At 37.1% G+C, this 20,881-nt stretch overlaps 2 protein-coding genes across 6 annotated transcripts; one reads left to right on the forward strand and one right to left on the reverse strand.

The window, feature by feature from the left end:
* The first annotated feature begins 749 nt into the window (after positions 1 to 749).
* On the forward strand, positions 750 to 15,670 carry Nadsyn (NAD synthetase). Of its 5 annotated transcripts, none has more exons than XM_022073501.2 (15): positions 750 to 772; positions 5,192 to 5,355; positions 5,748 to 5,918; positions 6,587 to 6,671; positions 6,782 to 6,927; positions 8,162 to 8,279; positions 8,921 to 9,052; positions 10,031 to 10,266; positions 10,817 to 10,932; positions 12,268 to 12,436; positions 13,174 to 13,309; positions 13,647 to 13,861; positions 14,039 to 14,438; positions 14,794 to 14,947; positions 15,114 to 15,670. In XM_022073501.2, exons 2-15 carry the CDS (start codon positions 5,210 to 5,212, stop codon positions 15,239 to 15,241), a joined length of 2,352 nt encoding a protein of 783 aa, XP_021929193.1. In that variant the 5' UTR covers positions 750 to 772; positions 5,192 to 5,209; the 3' UTR covers positions 15,242 to 15,670. The 5 variants fall into 5 exon arrangements, with proteins under 5 accessions (XP_021929193.1, XP_021929190.1, XP_021929192.1 ...); XM_022073498.2 differs by having other exon boundaries at positions 758 to 856; XM_022073500.2 differs by lacking the exon at positions 750 to 772 and adding an exon at positions 913 to 1,006.
* On the reverse strand, positions 15,665 to 20,472 carry Vps33B (vacuolar protein sorting 33B). The gene is made up of 2 exons (XM_022073513.2): positions 20,207 to 20,472; positions 15,665 to 19,649 (listed from the first exon to the last, which is right to left on the reverse strand). Exons 1-2 carry the CDS (start codon positions 20,362 to 20,364, stop codon positions 17,990 to 17,992), a joined length of 1,818 nt encoding a protein of 605 aa, XP_021929205.1. The 5' UTR covers positions 20,365 to 20,472; the 3' UTR covers positions 15,665 to 17,989.
* Between the last annotated feature and the right edge of the window lie 409 nt (positions 20,473 to 20,881).

The raw sequence follows: 20,881 nt of genomic DNA on the forward strand, positions 1-20,881 counted from the left end.
GTAAATATTTCAAGTAATTAATGTGAAAATACCTATCCTCATATTTCACCCACTACCATATTGATACAGTTAATACAAAAATGATTTCCCTTAGTTATATTTATCACCTCTTACTTGTAACATTGTCTTGTGTCATTGGAACTATTATTACCCATATGACACAAATTGTTCTTTGTTTCTATTTGTTTTGCACATTTTTTTCTCATTTTTAGTTGATCTTCATTTAATTACTATTGCAAAGATGCTGATATATTTAGTAAATGACTGGTTCACTGCAGTGTATTTTGGAGTAATTTTCTTTGCTGGTTGTTAGTTGCCTAGTGTATTAACTTTTGTCAAGCTAGTGTAGTTTCTTGATAATTTTATTTTTGTTGTTTTTTTGTCTTTATACTCTTTTACCCGCAGGTGTCGAGGTACTCATTCATTCATTTAATCCTACTAGACATTTGGTAGGACTTCTTGGACGAGTGATCAGCCCGTCACAAGGCCTCTACCTACACAGCACAGACAAATATCCATGCCTTGAGTGGGATTCGAACCCACGGTCCAAGTGCACGAGGTCTATGCCTCAGACCGTGTCCACTGCGACCGGCTTTGTTCTTGTACTGTATCTGTTTGTTGATGCAACACACTAATAATTAGGAATAATAAAGAAGTGAACTATTCAAATTAGCGCGGGGGGTGGGGAAGGTGTGTTTTAGAGCAGTTGTTAATAAATGACCCCACAGGAGCGCTGCTTTCTAGTTTCCGTACATGACAGGAAGGCAGAAAGGTACGGTTGTGACGTTTAAGTTTCCAACAAATGAACATCGATATATACAGTTTGTATTACGATAGGTGCCAATTAACCTTGCACGTAAGTTAATGATTAAAGATGAAAATATATAGGGTTTGTTGACACCATTTAGTATATTCCAGAACTCTTCAATGATATGTGCCCCAAAATGAAACCACATAAATACGCAGTTCGATTATTTACATGTCTTAATGTGCACGTGTTGTTATGGTAACTACAATATGAACAAAAATTGCTCTTGGCTAAAATGGTATATGTAAGTTTCCATGTCAGCTTCGAAATCGCAGGAATATCTATATTACCTGCTTACACAAAATGCGTTGTTGATGATTTGCAGAAGATATTTGCTTGACGGTAGTTGAACGAAGCACAACAGAATGATTACCTACAAAATAACCTAACGTAACCTGACAAAACTAACCTCACATATTATATTCGGTTTGCCGTCATTTAATAATTCGGTAACGTGTTGGATGTTTTCAATCAGATTTGATATGGACATTATGCCGTTTGTTTGTGTAAATTAATATTCCCAATTTTCTGCACTCTGTAAACCACGACAACTGATGCTCGAAGTCGTGACGCGAAGTGTATATGCTGGCATAACCAGACCATTTTTGCATGCACTTCATTAACCTCACCCAACCTAACTTAATAATATATGATTAATGTTTCAAAATTTAATTGGCAGGGAACATTGCTAACTAATGGAAACAATATTTGTGGTGAAAATAGGAGCAGAATAAATTTCGGAAATACGTGTTTTTTTTTTCAGTTCCAGAACTCTGACTTTAATGATATACAAAACAGTAATTTTATCGGTTGTTTTATAACATTGTAAAACATGTTTTCTTATTTTAAAGAACAAATTACAACTAACTAACTAACTAGATGGCTTACCGAACCCGAAGGTTCATCACCGAATTAACCAAAGCCCTCCACCGGACCCTGTCCTGGGCCAACAAAATCCAGTTTCCTTCAACTCCTATCTCCCATAGATCCCGCCTGAGATTATCCTCCCATCTACGTCTAGGTCTCCCCAGCGGTCTCTTCCCTTCAGGTTTCCCAACCAGTACCCGGTGCACACCTCTTGTCCCATCCATGCGCGCTACATGTCCCGCCCATCTCACTCTTCTCGACTTAATCACCCTCACAATACTGGGGGAGCAGTACAGATTTTTAAGCTCGTCATTGTGCAGTTTTCTCCACGCCCCATCGTCTTCCCTCTTAGGCCCAAATATCCTCCTCAACACCCGATTCTCAAACACCTGCAATCTGTGTTCCTCCCTCTGAGTGAGAGACCATGTTTCGCACCCATACAAAACAACAGGCAAGATTATTGTTTTGTATACTTTAATTTTCAGGTTCTTAGAAATCAGACGGGAAGACAAAATATTTTGGACTGAGAAGTAGCAAGCATTTCCGGAATTTAGTCTCCTCCTAACTTCCTCACAAGTATCATTTTGATTTGTTATTGTTGTTCCCAAATATTTGAACTTTGTAACCCTTTCAAAGGATTTATTAGCTACCCTAAGATAATTTTGCCCGCCTGTCTTCTGATGACGAGATACTAACATGTACTTAGTTTTTTCTGAATTTACTTCCAGCCCCACTTGTCTACCAGCCTCTAGTAAAACTTCTGCGTTCCTCTTTATTGTATTTATATCGTCCCCCAATAAATTAACATCATCAGCATATGCCAATAGCTGATGTGTCCCGTTCAATTGCAAACCCTCCTGCCTACCTTGGACCTTCCTGATGGCGTATTCTAGCGCAAAGTTAAAGAGCAAGGGAGACAAAGCATCTCCTTGTTTTAGACCGTTCTTGATGAGGAATGTCTCAGATACATATTTACCTACTCGAATTTTGCTGCAGGTTTCATTTAAGCACATTTTTATTAGACCCACTAGCTTCTTTGGTATACCAAATTCAATAAGAATATTATATAGCACTTCTCTCTTCACAGAGTCATAGGCTTTTTTGAAATCTATAAATAACTGATGTACAGTCCCACCGAACTCCCATTTTTTCTCTAGTATCTGACGAATGCAAAAGATCTGATCAATCGTTGATCTGTTTCGTCTGAACCCACACTGATGATCCCCAATAGTTTCATTCGCATATGGGGTTAATCTTGCCAAAAGAATGTTGGATAGAATTTTGTATGAGGTTGATAGCAGCGATATTCCTCGGTAATTACCACACTCAGTCTTGTCCCCCTTCTTATAAATAGGAATAATTATGGATTCCTTCCATTGATGTGGCATCTCTTCCTTATCCCAAATTAACTGAATAAGCTTATGGATCCTCATATGCAACCCTTTGCCACCTGCTTTAATTAATTCGGCCGGAATCTGATCAATTCCTGGAGATTTATAACTTTTCAACTTCCCAATGGCTAGTTCCACTTCATCTAAGCTAGGTTCTGGCACCAACAGTTCAGCTGTATGCATTTTAATCTGTCTAATATCACCAGTATTATGAACATTTAAGAGCTCGCTAAAGAAATTTTTCCACCTATTCACAATTTTTATTGGATCTGCAAGCAAATTGCCACTATCATCCTTTACCAAATTAGTCTGGGGTTGATATCCTTTCTTAAAGTTATTAATGCCTCTGTACAGGTCTCTGATGTTTTTTTCCTTATTATTTGTCTCAAGTTCAGCAATTTTGCCCTTCAGGTATTCCCTTTTCTTAGTCCTAAAGGTTCTACTAGCCTCACGTCTCACGTTACATAGATTATCCGCATTTGTTTTGTTTGGGTTCTGCAACCATTGAAATTTTGTTTGCTTCCTTCGATCTATTAATTTTGAACATTCTTCATCAAACCACGGTTTATTTTGCTTTCTCCTGTAGTATCCTAGTTTCTCTTTTGCTGAAATTTTGATGCAGTTTCTGACATTTTCCCACTCCCTGTTGATGTCCACACTTTCATTATCCTCATTTGTCTCTAAAATTTGAAACCTATTCGAAATTTCAACTTGATATTGTTCCTTTGCCTCTCCCTCACTTAATTTTTTTCAAATCAAATCTTTCTGTGTCAAAATTTTGTTTAGTTCGTCTACTTACTGAAAGCCGCTCCCTCACTTTTGCTACCACCAGATAATGATCAGTGTCGCAATCTGCTCCTCTGAATGATCTCACATCAATTACATTTGTCTGCCTTCTCTTATCTACTAAAACATGATCTATTTGATTGTGTGTTCTGCCATCTGGGGAAGTCCAAGTGTATTTATGAACATCACGGTGTGGAAATTTTGTACTTTTTACAATTAAATCTTTTGACGTAGCGAAGGTCACTGCTCTGACGCCATTATCATTACTAAGTGCATGGAGACTCTCGCTGCCTATTGTGGGTTTGAAGACATCCTCCCTCCCAATTTTTGCATTGAAATCTCCTAGCAGAATTTTCATGTGATACTTGCCAAATGTATCAAATACTGATTCCAATTCTTCATAAAAGCTATCCTTGATATCATCGCTTTTGTCTTCAGTTGGGGCATGAACATTAAGGACAATGATGTCGCACCAACGTCCTTCCAAAATTACGTAAGACAACCTGTCACTAACAAATTCTACTCTCTTAACTGCTGCCCTAATTCTGCTATGAACAAAAAAACCCGTCCCTAGCTGATGATTGTCATTCCCCTTTCCATAGAAAAATGTAAAATTGTCCACTGGGATCGTGCCCTCCCCCTCCCATCGCACTTCCTGCACTGCCACTAAGTCTAACTTATAATTCCCTAATTCCCTACACACTGATTTCAGTGCCCCAGCCCTATAGAGGCTCCTAATGTTCCAGGTACCAAATCTCATGTCCTTTTTCAATTGCCGTGGTCGTGCCAAAGAGTCCGTCCTGATCCGAGGCTTGGTTGATTTTTTCGTAACACATATTTTTTTTAAAGGTGAAAGGTTGTTAGCCCTACACCCAACCCCCAACCTGGAGGACCAGGGTATCACTCTTAGTCTAGCGCATCTCCTTAGACCTGTCCGGCTTGGGTGACCCTACCATGAGCCGAAGCTCAGGCCGGCATAGCCCTAAGGGTCATTTGAGCACGCAAGCCTCCTCACCCGGCAGATTGCCTTCGACAAGGTGGTGATACCTTCGAGAAGGAAGAACAAATTACAGGTGTTTGAAAATAAAATGCTTTGGAAAATATTAACTGTAAAGGATGAAGTGATCAGATTATGATGTAAAGGAGCCAAAATTTGGTAGAAAGACTTGTCTCTATAAAATTTGAACACTTCCCATATTCCATACAAACCTTAGATTGTGGACTGTGATATGACATGGAATAACAATTTTAATTTGTAATAGATCAGTTACTACAGAAAGTTCTTTTACACTGTAAAATCAGGCATTTAAATAAATTGTTCTCTTTTCTTGTCTTACAGTGATTGTGTTTTAGTACCATGGGTCGTAAAGTGACTGTCGCGGTTTGCACGTTGAACCAGTGGGCTCTTGACTTTGAAGGAAATCTACACAGAATTCTCCAAAGTATCCAGGAAGCCAGGGAAGCAGGAGCAAGTTTTCGTAGTGGTCCAGAACTAGAAATATGGTTAATTATTAACACTGCGTTATTCCACTCATACTTCCAAATTCATTGCATGCTTATCATTGTATTAATTGACTGTATATAATGTGAGCTATTCATAGCATCATTACATAAACCATAAATGATAATGTAGGCTATATCATTTGCATTTCAACAGAAGAATCCTACACATGGAACCACATCGTATCCTACTGTCATTTGGCTTCTCATGTTTTATCTGTGGCTTGTAGGTGCTGACAAGTTTTACAATAACATCAGATTCCATTCATTATATATCTCAACTTAGAAAACTGCAGTACAAAATTCATAGTTGTTTGGAATATATTAGCATAATGTATGACATTGTTACTTTTGAAATGTCCAGTGCGTCAGTGATTGTTTTATGAATGTTGCAGTGGCTACAGCTGTGAAGACCATTTTTACGAAAGTGATACTCTGTTGCATTGCTGGGAAGTGTTACTGGAACTCGTTATTAGTCCACTTTGTAAGGACATGTTAGTTGATGTAGGAATGCCTGTCATGCACAAGAATGTCACTTACAATTGCCGAGTTGTGTTTCATAACAGGTGAAGTTCTTTATTTCCAGTCTAACCTTTAGGCTTAGATCAGATTTACTGCATGTATGGCCAAAGTGGTGAACTCCTGTATGCGTTTGAATTGGATCATTGCATTATCACCACAGAGTGATAACAGTTCTTCGATTCAGGTGAATTCTGTTGTCAGCAGATTATTTACTGAAGCATAAAAATGCTAGATAAAATTTATTTTAACAGCAAAAAAATATAGTGAATTTTATTTTCTTCCTCCAGTCACTAAAATAGCATAATTTTTAATATATAAGGATGCCCCCTGAAAATTGTTTTTTTTATTTATTTATTTTAAGAGAAATTCAGGTTCATGTAGAGAAGAAACTTAATTCTGAAGTGCATATTTTCTAAAGGAAGGTTTTTTGTACCTATGTTTTTTCTATCAGATTAATTCAAATCGTCTAAATATAACATTAACAGCAAAAAAATTGTGTAACTAAATTCTGTGCAGTAGGAATTTGGGCTTTTTGAGTTATAGCTGAAACACTTTGTTATTCAGTTTTGTAACATTTTGTTGAATCCAGTGAGTGTAAGTCTTTCAATCCTCAGTTCTCTTCTTCATGTATACAAGATAATAGCAGTGAATGAAATATCTGAGAAACTGACTCTGTGTTATGATTAATAATTTATTTAAATTTTTATTTCAGGAAGATACTTTTGATCAGACCCAAGTTAATTGTATGTGAAGATGGTAATTACAGAGAGAGTCGGTGGTTTTCGCCATGGAGAAAGGTAACATTTAATTCAGGAAAGATGCTTTCTGAATTTTACATTTTCCATAGCGTCAATATAACTTCTCTGATTTAAAATTTGTGTCTTTTTTAATTGATACACTGCTGTAGGAGCGGGTACTGGAGGAATATCACTTGCCACGTATGATCTCAGCGTACACTGGACAGACAGTTGTACCATTTGGTGATGGTGTTATTTCTACAAGAGACACTTGCATTGGTTTTGAAATCTGTGAAGAACTCTGGAATCCACAAAGGTGTGGTCAGTATACATTAAACCCTTGTCCAAAAGGGGGTTTAGGTCTATTAGGTAAAACCATGCTGGACAAAACAGCCTTACATATACTGTATAAAAACATATTAAGAATAAAAACATAATATAATAAATATTATGATTTTTGCATGTGTTGAATAAACATTTGTTTAACATTGTATTTATTTTAATAACGTACCTATGAATGATGACGAATGGTCTTGATAATCATGATGATAAATATCTGAAATGTGAGTGTTTAGTTGTTGGGGTGTATGTAACTAAAATATGTTTTGCAGACTGCATATACATGTATTTGAATTTTCTGCATTTGGAAACTTATTGTTCATATATACCTATGTGTATATGGGGAAATCCACTTTGGACAAGGTTATACAATATTTAGTAATATATCCAAAGTTTAAAGATTTCTGATGGTCTACAGTTATTCTCAGTGATTTTATCTATTATATAAGGTTTCTTAAATTACATCACAATATTTTGGAACTTAGTTCTATCTAGATCAGACAAAATATTGAAATGTATATTAAAGAAATGGGGGTGGGAATGTATGGATTCTATTATTAACCTGTCTTGGAATAAGGACCTATGGCAATCTCTTCTGAACATGGTAATTGACCTTTGTTTTCCATAAGACACAAAATGTCTTAACTCCTGGGCTCTTCGGTTAAGCAGATAGTTTTGGGTTGGAGATTTATTCCTGGATTAAGAGGCCAAGGATAGATAGTGAATATGAAAAGTCAAGGTTGTAACTAGCTTGACCTTGGGACACACTGTCATAAAGGTTTTTGTCCACAGAAGGTGAAGGTAGAGTCAATTTCTGAAACATCCTGATTTTAATTTATAAAATCTTCGATGATACATAAAGTTTCACAGCATAATTACATGGGTAATATACATTTAAAAGACCCAGTATTCAGTAAATTATAGTTTTAATGCTAGTTTCTTGATACCTCAATATGACGTGATTTCCATGAATTATTTATAATATTAATGTTCATAAGGTTCCAGGGTGAACCTGTTTGCCACTACTGATATCTTCAGTTAATATTTCTGTCACTGTAATGACAATCTCGTGGTGAAGAGTAGATCAGCTTCTGAAGTGTACGTTAAATACACCTCTGGTAATGGACAGAGCACAGGGTGTCAAGATGTAGATCAGCTTTATGAGTGAAGCTGCTGATCTTGTAACTCTATTCTACTTTGTTTTTGTTTAGTTCACACATTGCAATGGGACTGGATGGTGTGGAGCTGATAGTCAATGGTTCAGGCTCATACATGGAGCTCCGGAAAGCTTACGTGACTGTAGAACTTGTCAAGTCAGCTACACTTAAGGTGAATAGGTCTGCCATAAAATGTATAAAGAGAACCTATTGAAAGTAATTTGTAATATCCGAATATGTATAAATAGTTATCGGACATAACGCAGAGTAGCCTTTTTCAATAAAGGGACAAGTGATACTTGCAGATTGGACAAGCCTTGTCAGAAGTTAATAACATGAAAAGCAAATAATACTGATTGCCTTAATTATGCTGGATGCAAATGCACTTTAACAATATACCAGTCATGCATTTCAGTAGCCACCAGTGGAATAATGTACATGCAGAATTTTATAAAAATCTACCTATTGGTTGTGTGAACTTCAATATCTGAAAATGATTATGATACTAAGGTGAATGAACAAGTTCAAAATTAATTTTTGAATTGGGTAAATAATGTTTTTGTAATTTTAATTTCTGAATTATTGATTTTATGGAAACTGTTATATAAGAAAATATTCTGTTAAACATTATTTTGCAAACTTATGAAGAGAGTATTTTCTGGTACATTTATTTGCTGATGCAGTTTGCATTGTAGAAAATTGTAATTCTGTTTTACATATTTCTGTATGTGTGTTAAACTTAACAGTTATTTATTCATTTGCATGTTTCTTTATTATTTTGTTTTATATTCATGTGCATAATTTGTCTTGCAGTCTGGAGGTTGTTATTTATTCAGTAATCTCCGAGGTTGTGATGGCCAGCGCGTTTATTTCAACGGTTGTTCCTGTATTGCTCTCAATGGTGGTATTGTGAATCGTAGCCAACAGTACCGGCTACAAGAAGTGGTAATTATTAATTGTATCGTAGCATTCTAATGTCATAAGTGAGAGTCTGCAGTTAGTCACTGCATGTTTAGTTGTGTTTGTGCTGTGATCTTGATTACAAGCTATGCCTATCTCACCTCTGTAGCCACACATCTGTTGTGATTTATATTGATTGAAATTAAACTCAGAATGAATGATTTACACACGCAGTGCCAAATAAAATAACTATAAGTGGAGCTTCCTACTGTTCAGTTCTCGAAACCCTCATGGACCACATCAAAAGAAAACTACTGGAGCTTGCTGGACATTGGATTCTTTGTCATGACAATGCCAGGCCACATGTTGTAAACACTGCCATTCATTTTTTGACAAATAAAGGCATTCATTGTATCCCCTACCCTCCCTACAGCCCAGATCTAGCACCTCTTGACTTTTTCCATTTGGTTCCCTGCACTGAAATGGCAGCTTTGAGGACAGTACTCTTAGACAATAGATGCTGCAGTCAGAGCTGTGGAGGCAAATTTTAAAGATGTCCAAAAGTGGCTTGAAAAGGAATGCATTTGTAGTAATTTAGAATAAAAGAGGTAGGTTTTAAAAAAAATCATTCTCTGTCTTTATTGAACAGCTGTCATAGTTTGTACAAACCAGAGTGAAACACACTTCACTTGTTGGTTGCCACGTAATAATTTTGTATTCCTTGAAGCGTGTATTAATTTTTTTGAAGTTTGTGTCTAAGTATATCTTTAAAACTTTGGTAATGTTAATACTCCCTGTTTTGGAATGCATGTTATTAAGACTTAAACCCGCAATCTTTTTAGTTAATATTTTAATAATATTTTCAATTGAAATGATAGGTTATGAGTGATTGATTGATTCTTGCTCACTCAGTTTGAAAACTGACTGTCCAACCAACTGTTCTTTAATATTTTAATTTTCTGTCTCAAGAGGTCAGTGTTATTTCATTCCACACAATTTAATTAATGAACTGATGATACACAGGAAGTTGTGGTGGCAACGGTGGATTTGGAAGACATCCGTGCATATCGAAATGCTATCCGTTCTCGCTCGCACCTTGCAGCTGCTTCACCTGCCTATCCCCGAATCCAAGCTGATATTGCTCTTTCAGTTGAGAAGGGTATTGGGTTACCTACATGTGAACCGATTGAATGGATTTACCACTCTCCTGAAGAGGAGATCGCTCTAGGACCAGCATGCTGGCTGTGGGATTACCTCAGGTAGCACAGTCTTTGGTTTGCCAAGATTTTCTGTATTTTAATCTTAATTTTAAAGCTACAGATAACAATGAATTTGTTGCATTAGTATAATTAATATTAAGATGGTAAGTTATGGAAACAATGCGTTCTGTTTTCCACCAGAGCCTGTATCCAGGATTGTATTATTTATAAATTTGTGATGTCTTATTTAACTTAACGGCGGTATGTAAAAAAGAATGCCATATTGGTAATATTGTAAATAAGCCTGCCTTCTCAGAATACATGCAACTTTATTCCTGATAGGAAACTCATCAGATGTACTGAGCAGAAAATTCTTAATCAAAAATCGTTTCTTTTAGTTTTATCAATGACTGTACACGTTTCAAAACAATATGTGCTTGTCTTGTTGTGGGCAGTGTAGTATTCAAATAAATATAGTAAGATATAAGATGGATTGTATTTATTTGGCCCAGTTCAAGATGTTTAATTTTTTGTTCTGAATGATGAACCTTAAATACAAATATTTTTATATGCTTTTAACATTTTTAAATTCTTATTGTGCCTTTTTAAGACGATCAGGTCAAGGTGGTTTCTTCTTGCCACTGAGTGGAGGAGTTGACTCTTCTAGTGTTGCCAGCATTGTGTTCTCAATGTGCCGTCTGGTTGTAGATGCCATTCAGACAGGAGGTGAGTCAATCTTATGTTTCTGTGAATGAATTATTCTTTCTGTAGGAAGCTACACAAAGTTTTCCTTGTCTGTGGGTTCTTTCACATGTAATAACATAATTATATGAACTAATTAGGGACATTAGGAAATTATAGATGCTAAAACATAAGTGATTTTCTCCAAATGTAGTAAAACCTTTCATGTTAGCCACTTTTTTAAGTTGGCCGATGTGAAACTGAATGTGCTCCAACTGATTTTGGCATCAAATAATTTCTGTCTTTCTTGGTTTCTGTGGATGATGAATCTCAGTGTCTCTCAATCTTCAACATTTCTCTGCATCTTATGTTCGCGTTGTGATCCTTTGTCTCACCATCTGTGTTAATTTGGTGTATAGGGGTGTTGAATATTGCCAGACGCATTTCAGTGAGTCTTGCAATTTTTATACGAGGCTCGTCCACAAAGTAAGTTTCCCTGGGGCCGTTTACAGAAACAAAACACAATTTCATGGAAATATTTATTGCAACAGATACAGCAAGTGTCCAGCTATTTTTCAACATATTCGCCACCGGAATTGAGACATTTGTCATACCGTGGGACCAACTTTTGAATACCTGTGTCGTAGAAGTCTGCCGCCTGGGATTGGAACCACTGTGTGACAACCATCTCCGCCTCTCTGTCATTCTCAAAACGCTGACGCTGACCGGACAGGAATTTCTTGAGGTGTAGGAAAAGATGGAAATCACTGGGAGCGAGGTCCGGGCTGTAGGGTGAATGATTAAACACCTCCCAGCTGAACTCCTGCAGGAGACTTGCTGTCGGTCGAGCCGTGTGCGGCCTAGCGTTATCACTGACCGCACTTCACAGTCGGCGGGAGCTGGAATAAGAACCTCCATCTTCAACAGCTGCAACGATGCTACTGTGAGAACGTGGGAGGTGCCGTTAGTGCATGCGCCATGCTACGTCATTGCTCTATCACGTACGCACAGTCGCTTCGCGCAATATAAGGTTTGCTAGCTGTGGGACGAGTGGGAAACTTACTTTGAGGATGCGCCTAGTATAATGTATGTTATGCAGTTTGCACACAAATTAGCTGCTTCATATGATAGATGTATATTTAAATACATATGTTATCTGATTCAAATATGCAAACAGTTTAGCATTCATATCTATTAGTTATGATCACTTAAAGACAACCACCTGAAGATGACCTATTAATGTCGAAACATGTAGTGGACTTCAATAAACATTGGGGCTGTAATCATAAAACTTATTGTATATGTGGACTGTCAGCCTAACTGTGAACTTGTAACAGGATATATTCCTTAAAACTAGTATATTTAAATGTTTCTTTCTAGATTCTAAGGTTTTGTCAGATGTGCGTCGAATTGTCTGTGATGGGGAATACGTGCCGACAAAGCCACAAGAATTATGTGGACGCTTGTTTGTTACTTGCTACATGGGCAGTGAAAATTCATCACAGGAGACTAAGAGATGTGCAGTGTGCCTTGCTGAACAAATCGGCAGGTGCGCTTTTTTTTTTTAATATTTACATTGTATGCTATATCAGACAGAGCATTATGTTCATTCATCAGTGGGGTATAAGTCCTAAATGTTTGTGAAACAAAACAGTTCTTAGAACTTTCTAACAAATTCTATACAGGTGCGTGAAGTGATAGTTTTGCTGAATTACAGGAAATAGGAAATATATAGGCTGTAAATTAGCAGTCATACTTATTTTGTAATTTTTGGACTTATGTGCATCTACCATGGCACTGGCAAATTTTATGTGCTCCAGAAATGTGTCTTAACTCATTTGACATGCCACTGTATTTTCATGTTTTAAAGATTAGTTCATTTACTTTTATCACAACCAGTAAAGAGACATTCAAACAGTTGATGATTTCATTGTGTGTCAGGAAAATAAAGAGTTACAGGCTTCATCATAACCAGTTTGTAAAGGAGAATATTTTTGGTTGCCCAAGTTACAGAGCCAGAATTGTGAAAAAATAATTTGACGTGTCAAGAATTATTGTAAAGATGGACATCATTTTACATTCAAGTATGAGAGTTATTTATATTTGACCTGACCTGTTCGGTAGCTTCGGTGTTCTAATTGCATAGTTATTATTCATATTAAAATAAATTACGTACAATTTCTCAAAACAAATATTTACTGATTACTTGATTCAAGATGTTATTTCATTGATAGTTGTAATGTTGAAAAAGTTACAATTCCTGCAATATGAATTTTTTGTGTACAGTTACCACATGAATATCAGCATTGATGTGGCTGTATCTGCTGTTCTTGGGATCTTTACTGCTGTGTCAGGATTAGTTCCAAGATTTGCCTCTAGGGGTGGCAGCGCTAGAGAAAGCCTTGCATTGCAGAATGTTCAGGTACAGTATATGTAACTACGGAATGTCGTATTCACATATCACATAATTCTAGAACACAGAAACCATGTTAGACCTAGAGAGAAAGTTGGTTTAGAAGTAAACTCTTAGAAAACTTAAGTTTATGCTCATGTCTTAACACTGGTGCATGGCAGAACTGCAGTGTAAACAGATGACATATAGGAAAAGTTGACAAGAGCTCAGTTATTTGAGAATGACAGTAAGAAATCAAATTGAATTCTCAAAGAAAATAGAGAAGATTGATTTGGGGAACACTGAGAGTTGCAGCGTGTCTCCCCCACTGTCTTAAAGACTGTGTTACACCAAGTATTTGTTGCAGGCTCGGCTGCGTATGGTTCTGGCATACCTGTTTGCCCAACTGATGTTATGGGTTCGGTACCGATCTGGAGGCCTTTTGGTGTTAGGGTCAGCAAATGTGGATGAAGCACTACGAGGTTACATGACCAAGTATGACTGTTCCAGTGCAGATGTTAATCCCATTGGTGGAATTTCTAAGACTGATCTGCGCAGCTTCCTTCTTTATGCTAAGAACAAGTATGTGTTAAATTGAGAAAACAACTAAGAAAGAATTTAAAATATAATTTTTAAATGGTATGATATGTTTCTTTAAACCCATGGAAGAACTGTGAATCTATAAGTTACTATCATCACTAGTTTGTATTTGATTTCATCTTCTTCTTTTCTTTTTGTCTGAATGAATTGATTCTCTAGGTTTAATCTGCCAATTCTGAGTGAAATCCTTGGAGCACCCCCCACAGCTGAACTCGAGCCTCTGGAAGGTGGACGTCTCACTCAGACAGATGAAGAAGATATGGGCATGACATATGCAGAGTTGTCAGTATTTGGACGTCTTCGCAAACAAAACAAATGTGGACCATACTCTATGTTCTGCAAACTGATTCACACATGGCGTGCAGATTGCACACCAGAACAAGTGTCCAACAAGGTGAAACACTTCTTCCGTTGTTATGCTATCAACAGGCACAAGATGACAGTACTCACTCCTGCATATCATGCTGAAAGCTATTCGCCTGACGACAACCGTTATGATCACCGTCCTTTCCTGTATAATGTACAGTGGACATGGCAGTTCAGAGCCATAGATGAACAGGTAAGTTTAAGCTCATTTAATTAAAAGGTTGTTTCAATACTGTTTGAGTGGCACATAGTCCTCTGTATTTTCTTACAAGTTCCCTTTCATTCTTCTCTGAATTGTAATATCATGAGTAGGTATCTTTATTTTTAATATTTGGTAGCTTGGTTGCACCTTGTCCACCATTTGAAGTGCTACTGCATATCGCTTATCCAGCACTGTCAGAATTTCTACATTGCAATCTGAGAAGCTGCTTTATGCCCCGAGTGGTATGGGAATGCTTGAAACCTTTGTAAGGCTGGATATTGTAGCATTTACTGTCTGAGGGGCAGCAGATGTAGACAAGTTTTGATTCACAGTTTGCATGTTGTAGCTGCAAACACTGATTGCAAATGGTGGTGGGCGGTGGGAGGAGCATGTCAACAAAGCTGCTTCAGAGCACAGAGGTCCCTCATCTGTGTCAGGGAATCAAGGAAGTGCGGCAGGGGGTCCACCGTCCTTGTCTGCAGTCAGCAAAATTCTTAAAGGTGAGTTATGATACGCAGATTAAACTTGATCAGTTGAGCGGGTTTCACAATTAATGAAAATACTTAATTTCTTTGGTACTTATTCTATATTTACCAATCTATATGATGAGGTATATTTACTTTTATTTTGATTTAAAAATTGGTGGGCATTTTGTGTTTCTTACAGACCCACACAAAGGTGTTGTAGTACCAACAAGAGCCCCTCCAAGTGATCATATGATGAAATTGGAAGAACAAAACAAATGGCATCACCCATCATCTGTGAATCATTTGGTGTTATCTGCAGCTGAGTAATTCTGTTTCATTCATTCATTCATCTCTGTCTCGCCTCATGTTCGTGACTCATCAGAGGGAAATCTATGGTTTGTTCCTCTGGAGCAAGATGAAATAAAAGGAAATATATATTGGTGTTAGGGTAAGAAGCAAAAGTTAAACTTTGATAGGGGTAAGTCAGCTCAGGTGTGTGTTAATGGAACAGGCTAAAATTTGCAAAGTTGACACCCTTTTATTTGTATTGGTTCTTAAAATGTAACAAATAGTCCTCTAATAAGCATGGTAATATTTCAGTTCATCTATAGAAATATTAACTTTGTTTATTCACATAGATACAAAACTACAAAAGTATGCAAACAGGCAGAATGAATACCCATATGTAATCAGAACAAAATAAGATAGTTGATTCTTTAAGAAAATTGCACTGAAATAAAATATTCCATATCACTATTTGAATTTTTTTACATTTATTTGTATTTTTCATATATTTCTTACATCTGTAATGTAAGAAAATTATACAATTTTCATACAGTCACTTTTCACATATATATTTAATTCAGTTGAATTCATCATTTGCTAGGTAGTAATATTTATTACATTCCTTACATAACTTGTCATCTTGACCAGAATTACTTGAATTCAGGATCTGGGCTCTTTCCTTGGAATTATTCTTCATAGATCTGATTTTCTCTTTCTTGTTCTTGATGTTCTCTGAAGTGTGAGAATCTCTCCACGAAGACTTCTCTTTACTCATAATAGCCTCAGATTTAATAGTTATGGTGGGGGTGTTTAAAAAAAACTGTGAAAAGTTTGGCTGACATCGAGGAAAAAAGGGTGGATATAGGAATGTAGTTTCTATTCTCCTGAAGATTTGGGAACATTTTCCAAATGAAACTCTTTGCAACATAATTATGTAGATAAGTAGTTATGGATATCCAAATAAAGGGCGCAAATATGCCAGAGTGAGGAATAGAGCAGGTAGATACTACAAATTACACGCCTTGATAAGGATCCAAATGTAGACTACACATACAGAAGCAGAACATTAATTATACTAATTATACATTAAAGAATAACTGAAGATGTTAAAAATGTTAAATTTGTATGCTTATCAGTAGCCCTATGGTCAGCTGAGTGCTGTTTTTGCTAGTTTTACGTACATCGACGTTAATGGGTCTCGCTGTGTATTTATGTGAAGAAATGTTGGGATCATCAGTCTTGAACTGCATTAACTTTCTGTTCCCCTGGAATTTAAACGCACATAGTCCGTTGCTAGATCATACCATTTTATGCAACTTAGTTCAGATAATAGGATAATGCAGTGACTTTAAGGCAGAACATTAAAAATAATTTAAGTTTGCCTGATTTATAGAGAGGATGATATAGATAGTTGAATTATTACAGGACATAAGTGTTGGATGATACATATAAATTACTTACAATTACTGTAATTTGAATTACTTTTTTTTTTCTGTTCTTAAATGCAGATACCAAGTATTTTATGTAGGAGAACTTTATATATAATTTCTGTTCAACTTTTCTTTTGAAATGATTCAATACACAAAATGGTAAAGTGTGGTTAACTTAAGGGTAGATTCTTGTACATTATAGAAACATGTAATGAAAAATAAATGACTTCATAAAAGTCTTTTATGCAAATTGACTGTGTGCGCGGAACTGTAGCTGCTAGCAAGCCCATTGTCCATCTACCACATACATGAGTGAATATGGGGCATCAGCTAAACCTGTCGCAGTATCTCTTTGTCCGCCATAAATCCCACATGGACTGTCCTTGGCATGAACCTGGGCTTCTGCCATGAGAACCCAATGACTAACCGCCTGTACTGCAGCAAGGTCTTACCCTTTTCACTTATTACACTGGAATTTCCTTTGGGAATCACAAAAGCTGACAGCATAGCCATATCTGCTAGGGTTTGAGCCTGTTTATTTCCACTTACAAGCTAAACACATTGTCAGAGTGACTGATATGGTGGTCGGTGGTCTAGCGGTTAGAACGCTGGGCTTGTAATACTGGGGTCCCGGTTTCGATTCCTGGCGGTGCTCAGATTTACAACTTGTGTTGGTCAAGGCCGTGGTCCAGGCATCACGGAGTTTTCCTCCAGGGTTTCTCCGTGGCATTCCAACAATTACTCTACCTTCATCATCATTTCGCGAAAAGGGGGTCACAGCAGGAGCGTTACATGTCGCGGTCCCGATCGAACCCATGTACTAATCAGTCATGAATACTGCTAACCACCAATGCACACCATGCTGAATGGTGCGTACTGGATACGGAAAAAAGAGAGAGAGAGAGGGCGACTGAAATTGTTTCATTGATACAAATGTGGACAATAATTTCTCTGTCTTTCTTGAGGAGTTCCTATAATAGTACGACTATTTAGGTGATTTTTTCTTATAATTTATATCTGTTAATATTGAACAACTAGATTTTTTGATGTGGCAAGATTTACTACCAATACCCCATTATTGTTGTTTTTGTGTTAATTATCTGGTGCAGGACAGGGACCAGTGACAGGCTGTTGTGAACATCGTACTTCACCGTGCTCGCCATAAAGGAGTTGCTGAGTGTACTGTTACCTTCCCAAGAAGGTCTCTGCTCCATTGAGTTTTTTTTTGTATTTCTTAACCTTTTATGTATTACAACAGGACAAAATTACTGCTTGCAGTTTTTTTCTTTAGGACTCTTCAAAACATAGCCTTCAGGTTAGAACTTAAAGGATTCATCATGAAACACGAATATGACAGTTTTTATACTATGCTTTGAATAAATCTATTGCCATTAATTATGGACGTACCAGCCACAAGAATCCGTGCACCTGTTAATTTTTCAAGTAACTGAAAAGCTGCAATCTCAGCATAGGTAACTCCACCCACAAAGTACACTAGAAATGAATGGGGAGCAGAAGAGTCCCATTCCGCAGTTTTTTGGACTGAACTGGATGTACCAATGCTAGAGCCAAGTTTCAAGACTTCTTCTGGTGATAATTCTTTTTTGATAAGAAGGTTAACTAGTTGACATACAACAGGCACATATGATCCTCCAAATACATAACCTGGATCCTTTGGGTGTTTCAGGTCGTACTCCTCGGACACTTCAGGAAATAGTTTCAGTCTTTGAGCAAATGCTTGGAATGCGCTGACGCGTTTCGGAAGCTGTGAAACTACTTGTGCCACGCGACCTGCTAACTTGCCAGCAGTGTCATTGGCTCCATAAGGAATGCTGCCTGCGTTTGTTCCTGCACTCTGTCGAGTAAGGAGACCTAACTTCTCTAAGTTATGAAATGTAACCAAATGTTCGTAACCACAGCAATGTAGGAATTGAGTTTTAAGTACCATAGCCTCATCCAATGAAAGTCCATCCTGCGTTAGGGCCAAGAGGCAGAGCAGACGCAAGGAAGATAATTTTCCAGACGTGGCAAAACATTCCTCTGCATAATTGAAATTATCTCGTTTATTCCTGCCTTCCAGAATGTTCTGTTCTGTCTGGTGAAGAGATTCAAATCGATGTCCCATTTCACCTATGATTGCCTCACATGCACCAATGTGATAAGCCAATGACCTCTTCATTGCAGTCAATTTCTGTAGCTCGGTTGCTACGTAATGCTTCATCTCATGTAGTGCCATGTTGCGACTACGATCATATTCAGAATGTATTTCTTTGGCTTTACTACTAAGGAATGTGAACACATCAGAGAAATGTCTATTTTTGATCTCATTATATATCGCATCATTGCTGCTGAGTTGGTAACTGACTTTCTTTGCTGTGCCATCTTGAGTTCCAGCCGCTCTGCTGTCTAATTCTACTGTACCACTGCTAATACCAAATACTTCATCTAGCAGGCCAGAATATGTAACAGGAGTCAGTAAGACAGACGCATAATCCACATCTCGGTCTACTATTAACATACAGCTTATTTCTGAATCTGGTTTGTCTGGAGACCCTAACTCATCAAACAAAATATCAACCATTTTTTGAATTTGCAAGGAGAATCTTCCTTGCGACAGAATTAAAGGTATCCTTCCAAACAAAAATTGTAGTGACCACAAGGATCGTGCAACAGCTGGAAGCATAGATCGGTCTCCGTCTACAAATAACATCCTGAACAGACCAGGGAGCTCATGTGACATCACACCACCATCTAGTCTTATTAGTTCCCAAGGGAATGTATGGACTGTCACTATTCCATGAACCCCCTCTTCTTCTAATAATTGCTGAATAGCCACTTGGTCACTTGGAACAAAAATTATGTGATAGCTGTTCTTATGATCCTGATGTATATTTGCATTAATTTGATCACAGACACGTTTTGCTGTGATAAGATCTGAATAAATTAAGTACACCCACTGTGGGTTCACACAGCTGAAACCACTCTTCTCAAGTTTGAAAATTTTATCCACACCAAGAGACCTGCAATACAAAACAGAAGTGAAAATGAATAAGCAGTCAATAAATTATAACATGGTTGCCACTGCTCATTTTAGCATTTTTGGTATAAGTTTAAAATATAATCCAAAAATCAGTGCAAGTTTGGGATAGTATGTTATAAAATGCCACATTCAACTTGATTAACATCCAAATTATTTTTTTACAGGTTTACTTTACCACTCTTTTTAAAATTTTACTCTTTTAATTAAAAACTACATAATGAGTGGTCTTTGACAGTGCAACTGAGGCACTGTAAAAATTAAAATATAAGAAGGAAGTGCACCACTGCATTGGCATTAGATTCTTGGACATACAACTGGAGAAGAGGTGTCATCCATTTATTAATACACATGACCCACATTTTATTTCTTACATAATACTATGCCACACGACTGTCCACTTACTTCAATTACAGAAAGTAAATGTCATTGAGGTTATGTTTATAGATTATGTGATATTTAACCTACAACAGGACTGTACCTGACGTTGAACAAATAAGGCTAAAAAATTATAAAGCAATATAGCACTAGTAATTTCACCTTAAAAAGGAAACTCCTGTTATACATTCCAAGGGTTTCATAAGAACAGGATCAATTATTAAATCCTTTCTTCCTGGAATTCTAGTTAAGATATCTGCCAACTTCCTCTGAGATATTTGATGCAAGGCATCTAAACGAGACTCTAAACTACTCTGCATTTTTGGTTTTATTTGCAACCTATGATCTAAATGTTAACCCATGCGAACACATTCAATTCTACATCTTTCGTTCCCTCACGGATCAACAAATAGGAACACGTGCAGTTAATACTGACATCCCTCATATTACATAGTGCCATCTTTACATATCTTTGCAGTATTTAGTGTACGGCTTGGACAGCTCAGTAGGTATAGAAGCGCGCAGCATGGCACAGTAACTTTTCAGAGCCGTGTAGTACTCCGCGCGTGTGATATAAAGCGGGAATTCGGAGGAAGGAAGAGTCTGAGAAACTTGTTGGTTTGTTTTTAACTCACCGTTGTTTTAAAGTTGTGTTGACTTAGTTGTGACACACATAATACAATTTGAAGATTTCTGGGTTGTTGCGCTGTGTAGCCTGGTCGATGTTTACCATCGTTTCAGAGGTCATACTGCCTCCATCATCAGGGCGATCGTCATCACCACTGTGAGAACCTCAAATCTTACATAATAATATTAATAAAATAACTAAAAAAGGCT

Source organism: Zootermopsis nevadensis, unplaced genomic scaffold, assembly GCF_977971745.1.
Source record: "Zootermopsis nevadensis isolate Lab colony 2312 unplaced genomic scaffold, Znev_1.0 Znev_ptg000016l, whole genome shotgun sequence".
Classification (NCBI taxonomy): Eukaryota; Metazoa; Arthropoda; class Insecta; order Blattodea; family Termopsidae; genus Zootermopsis; species Zootermopsis nevadensis.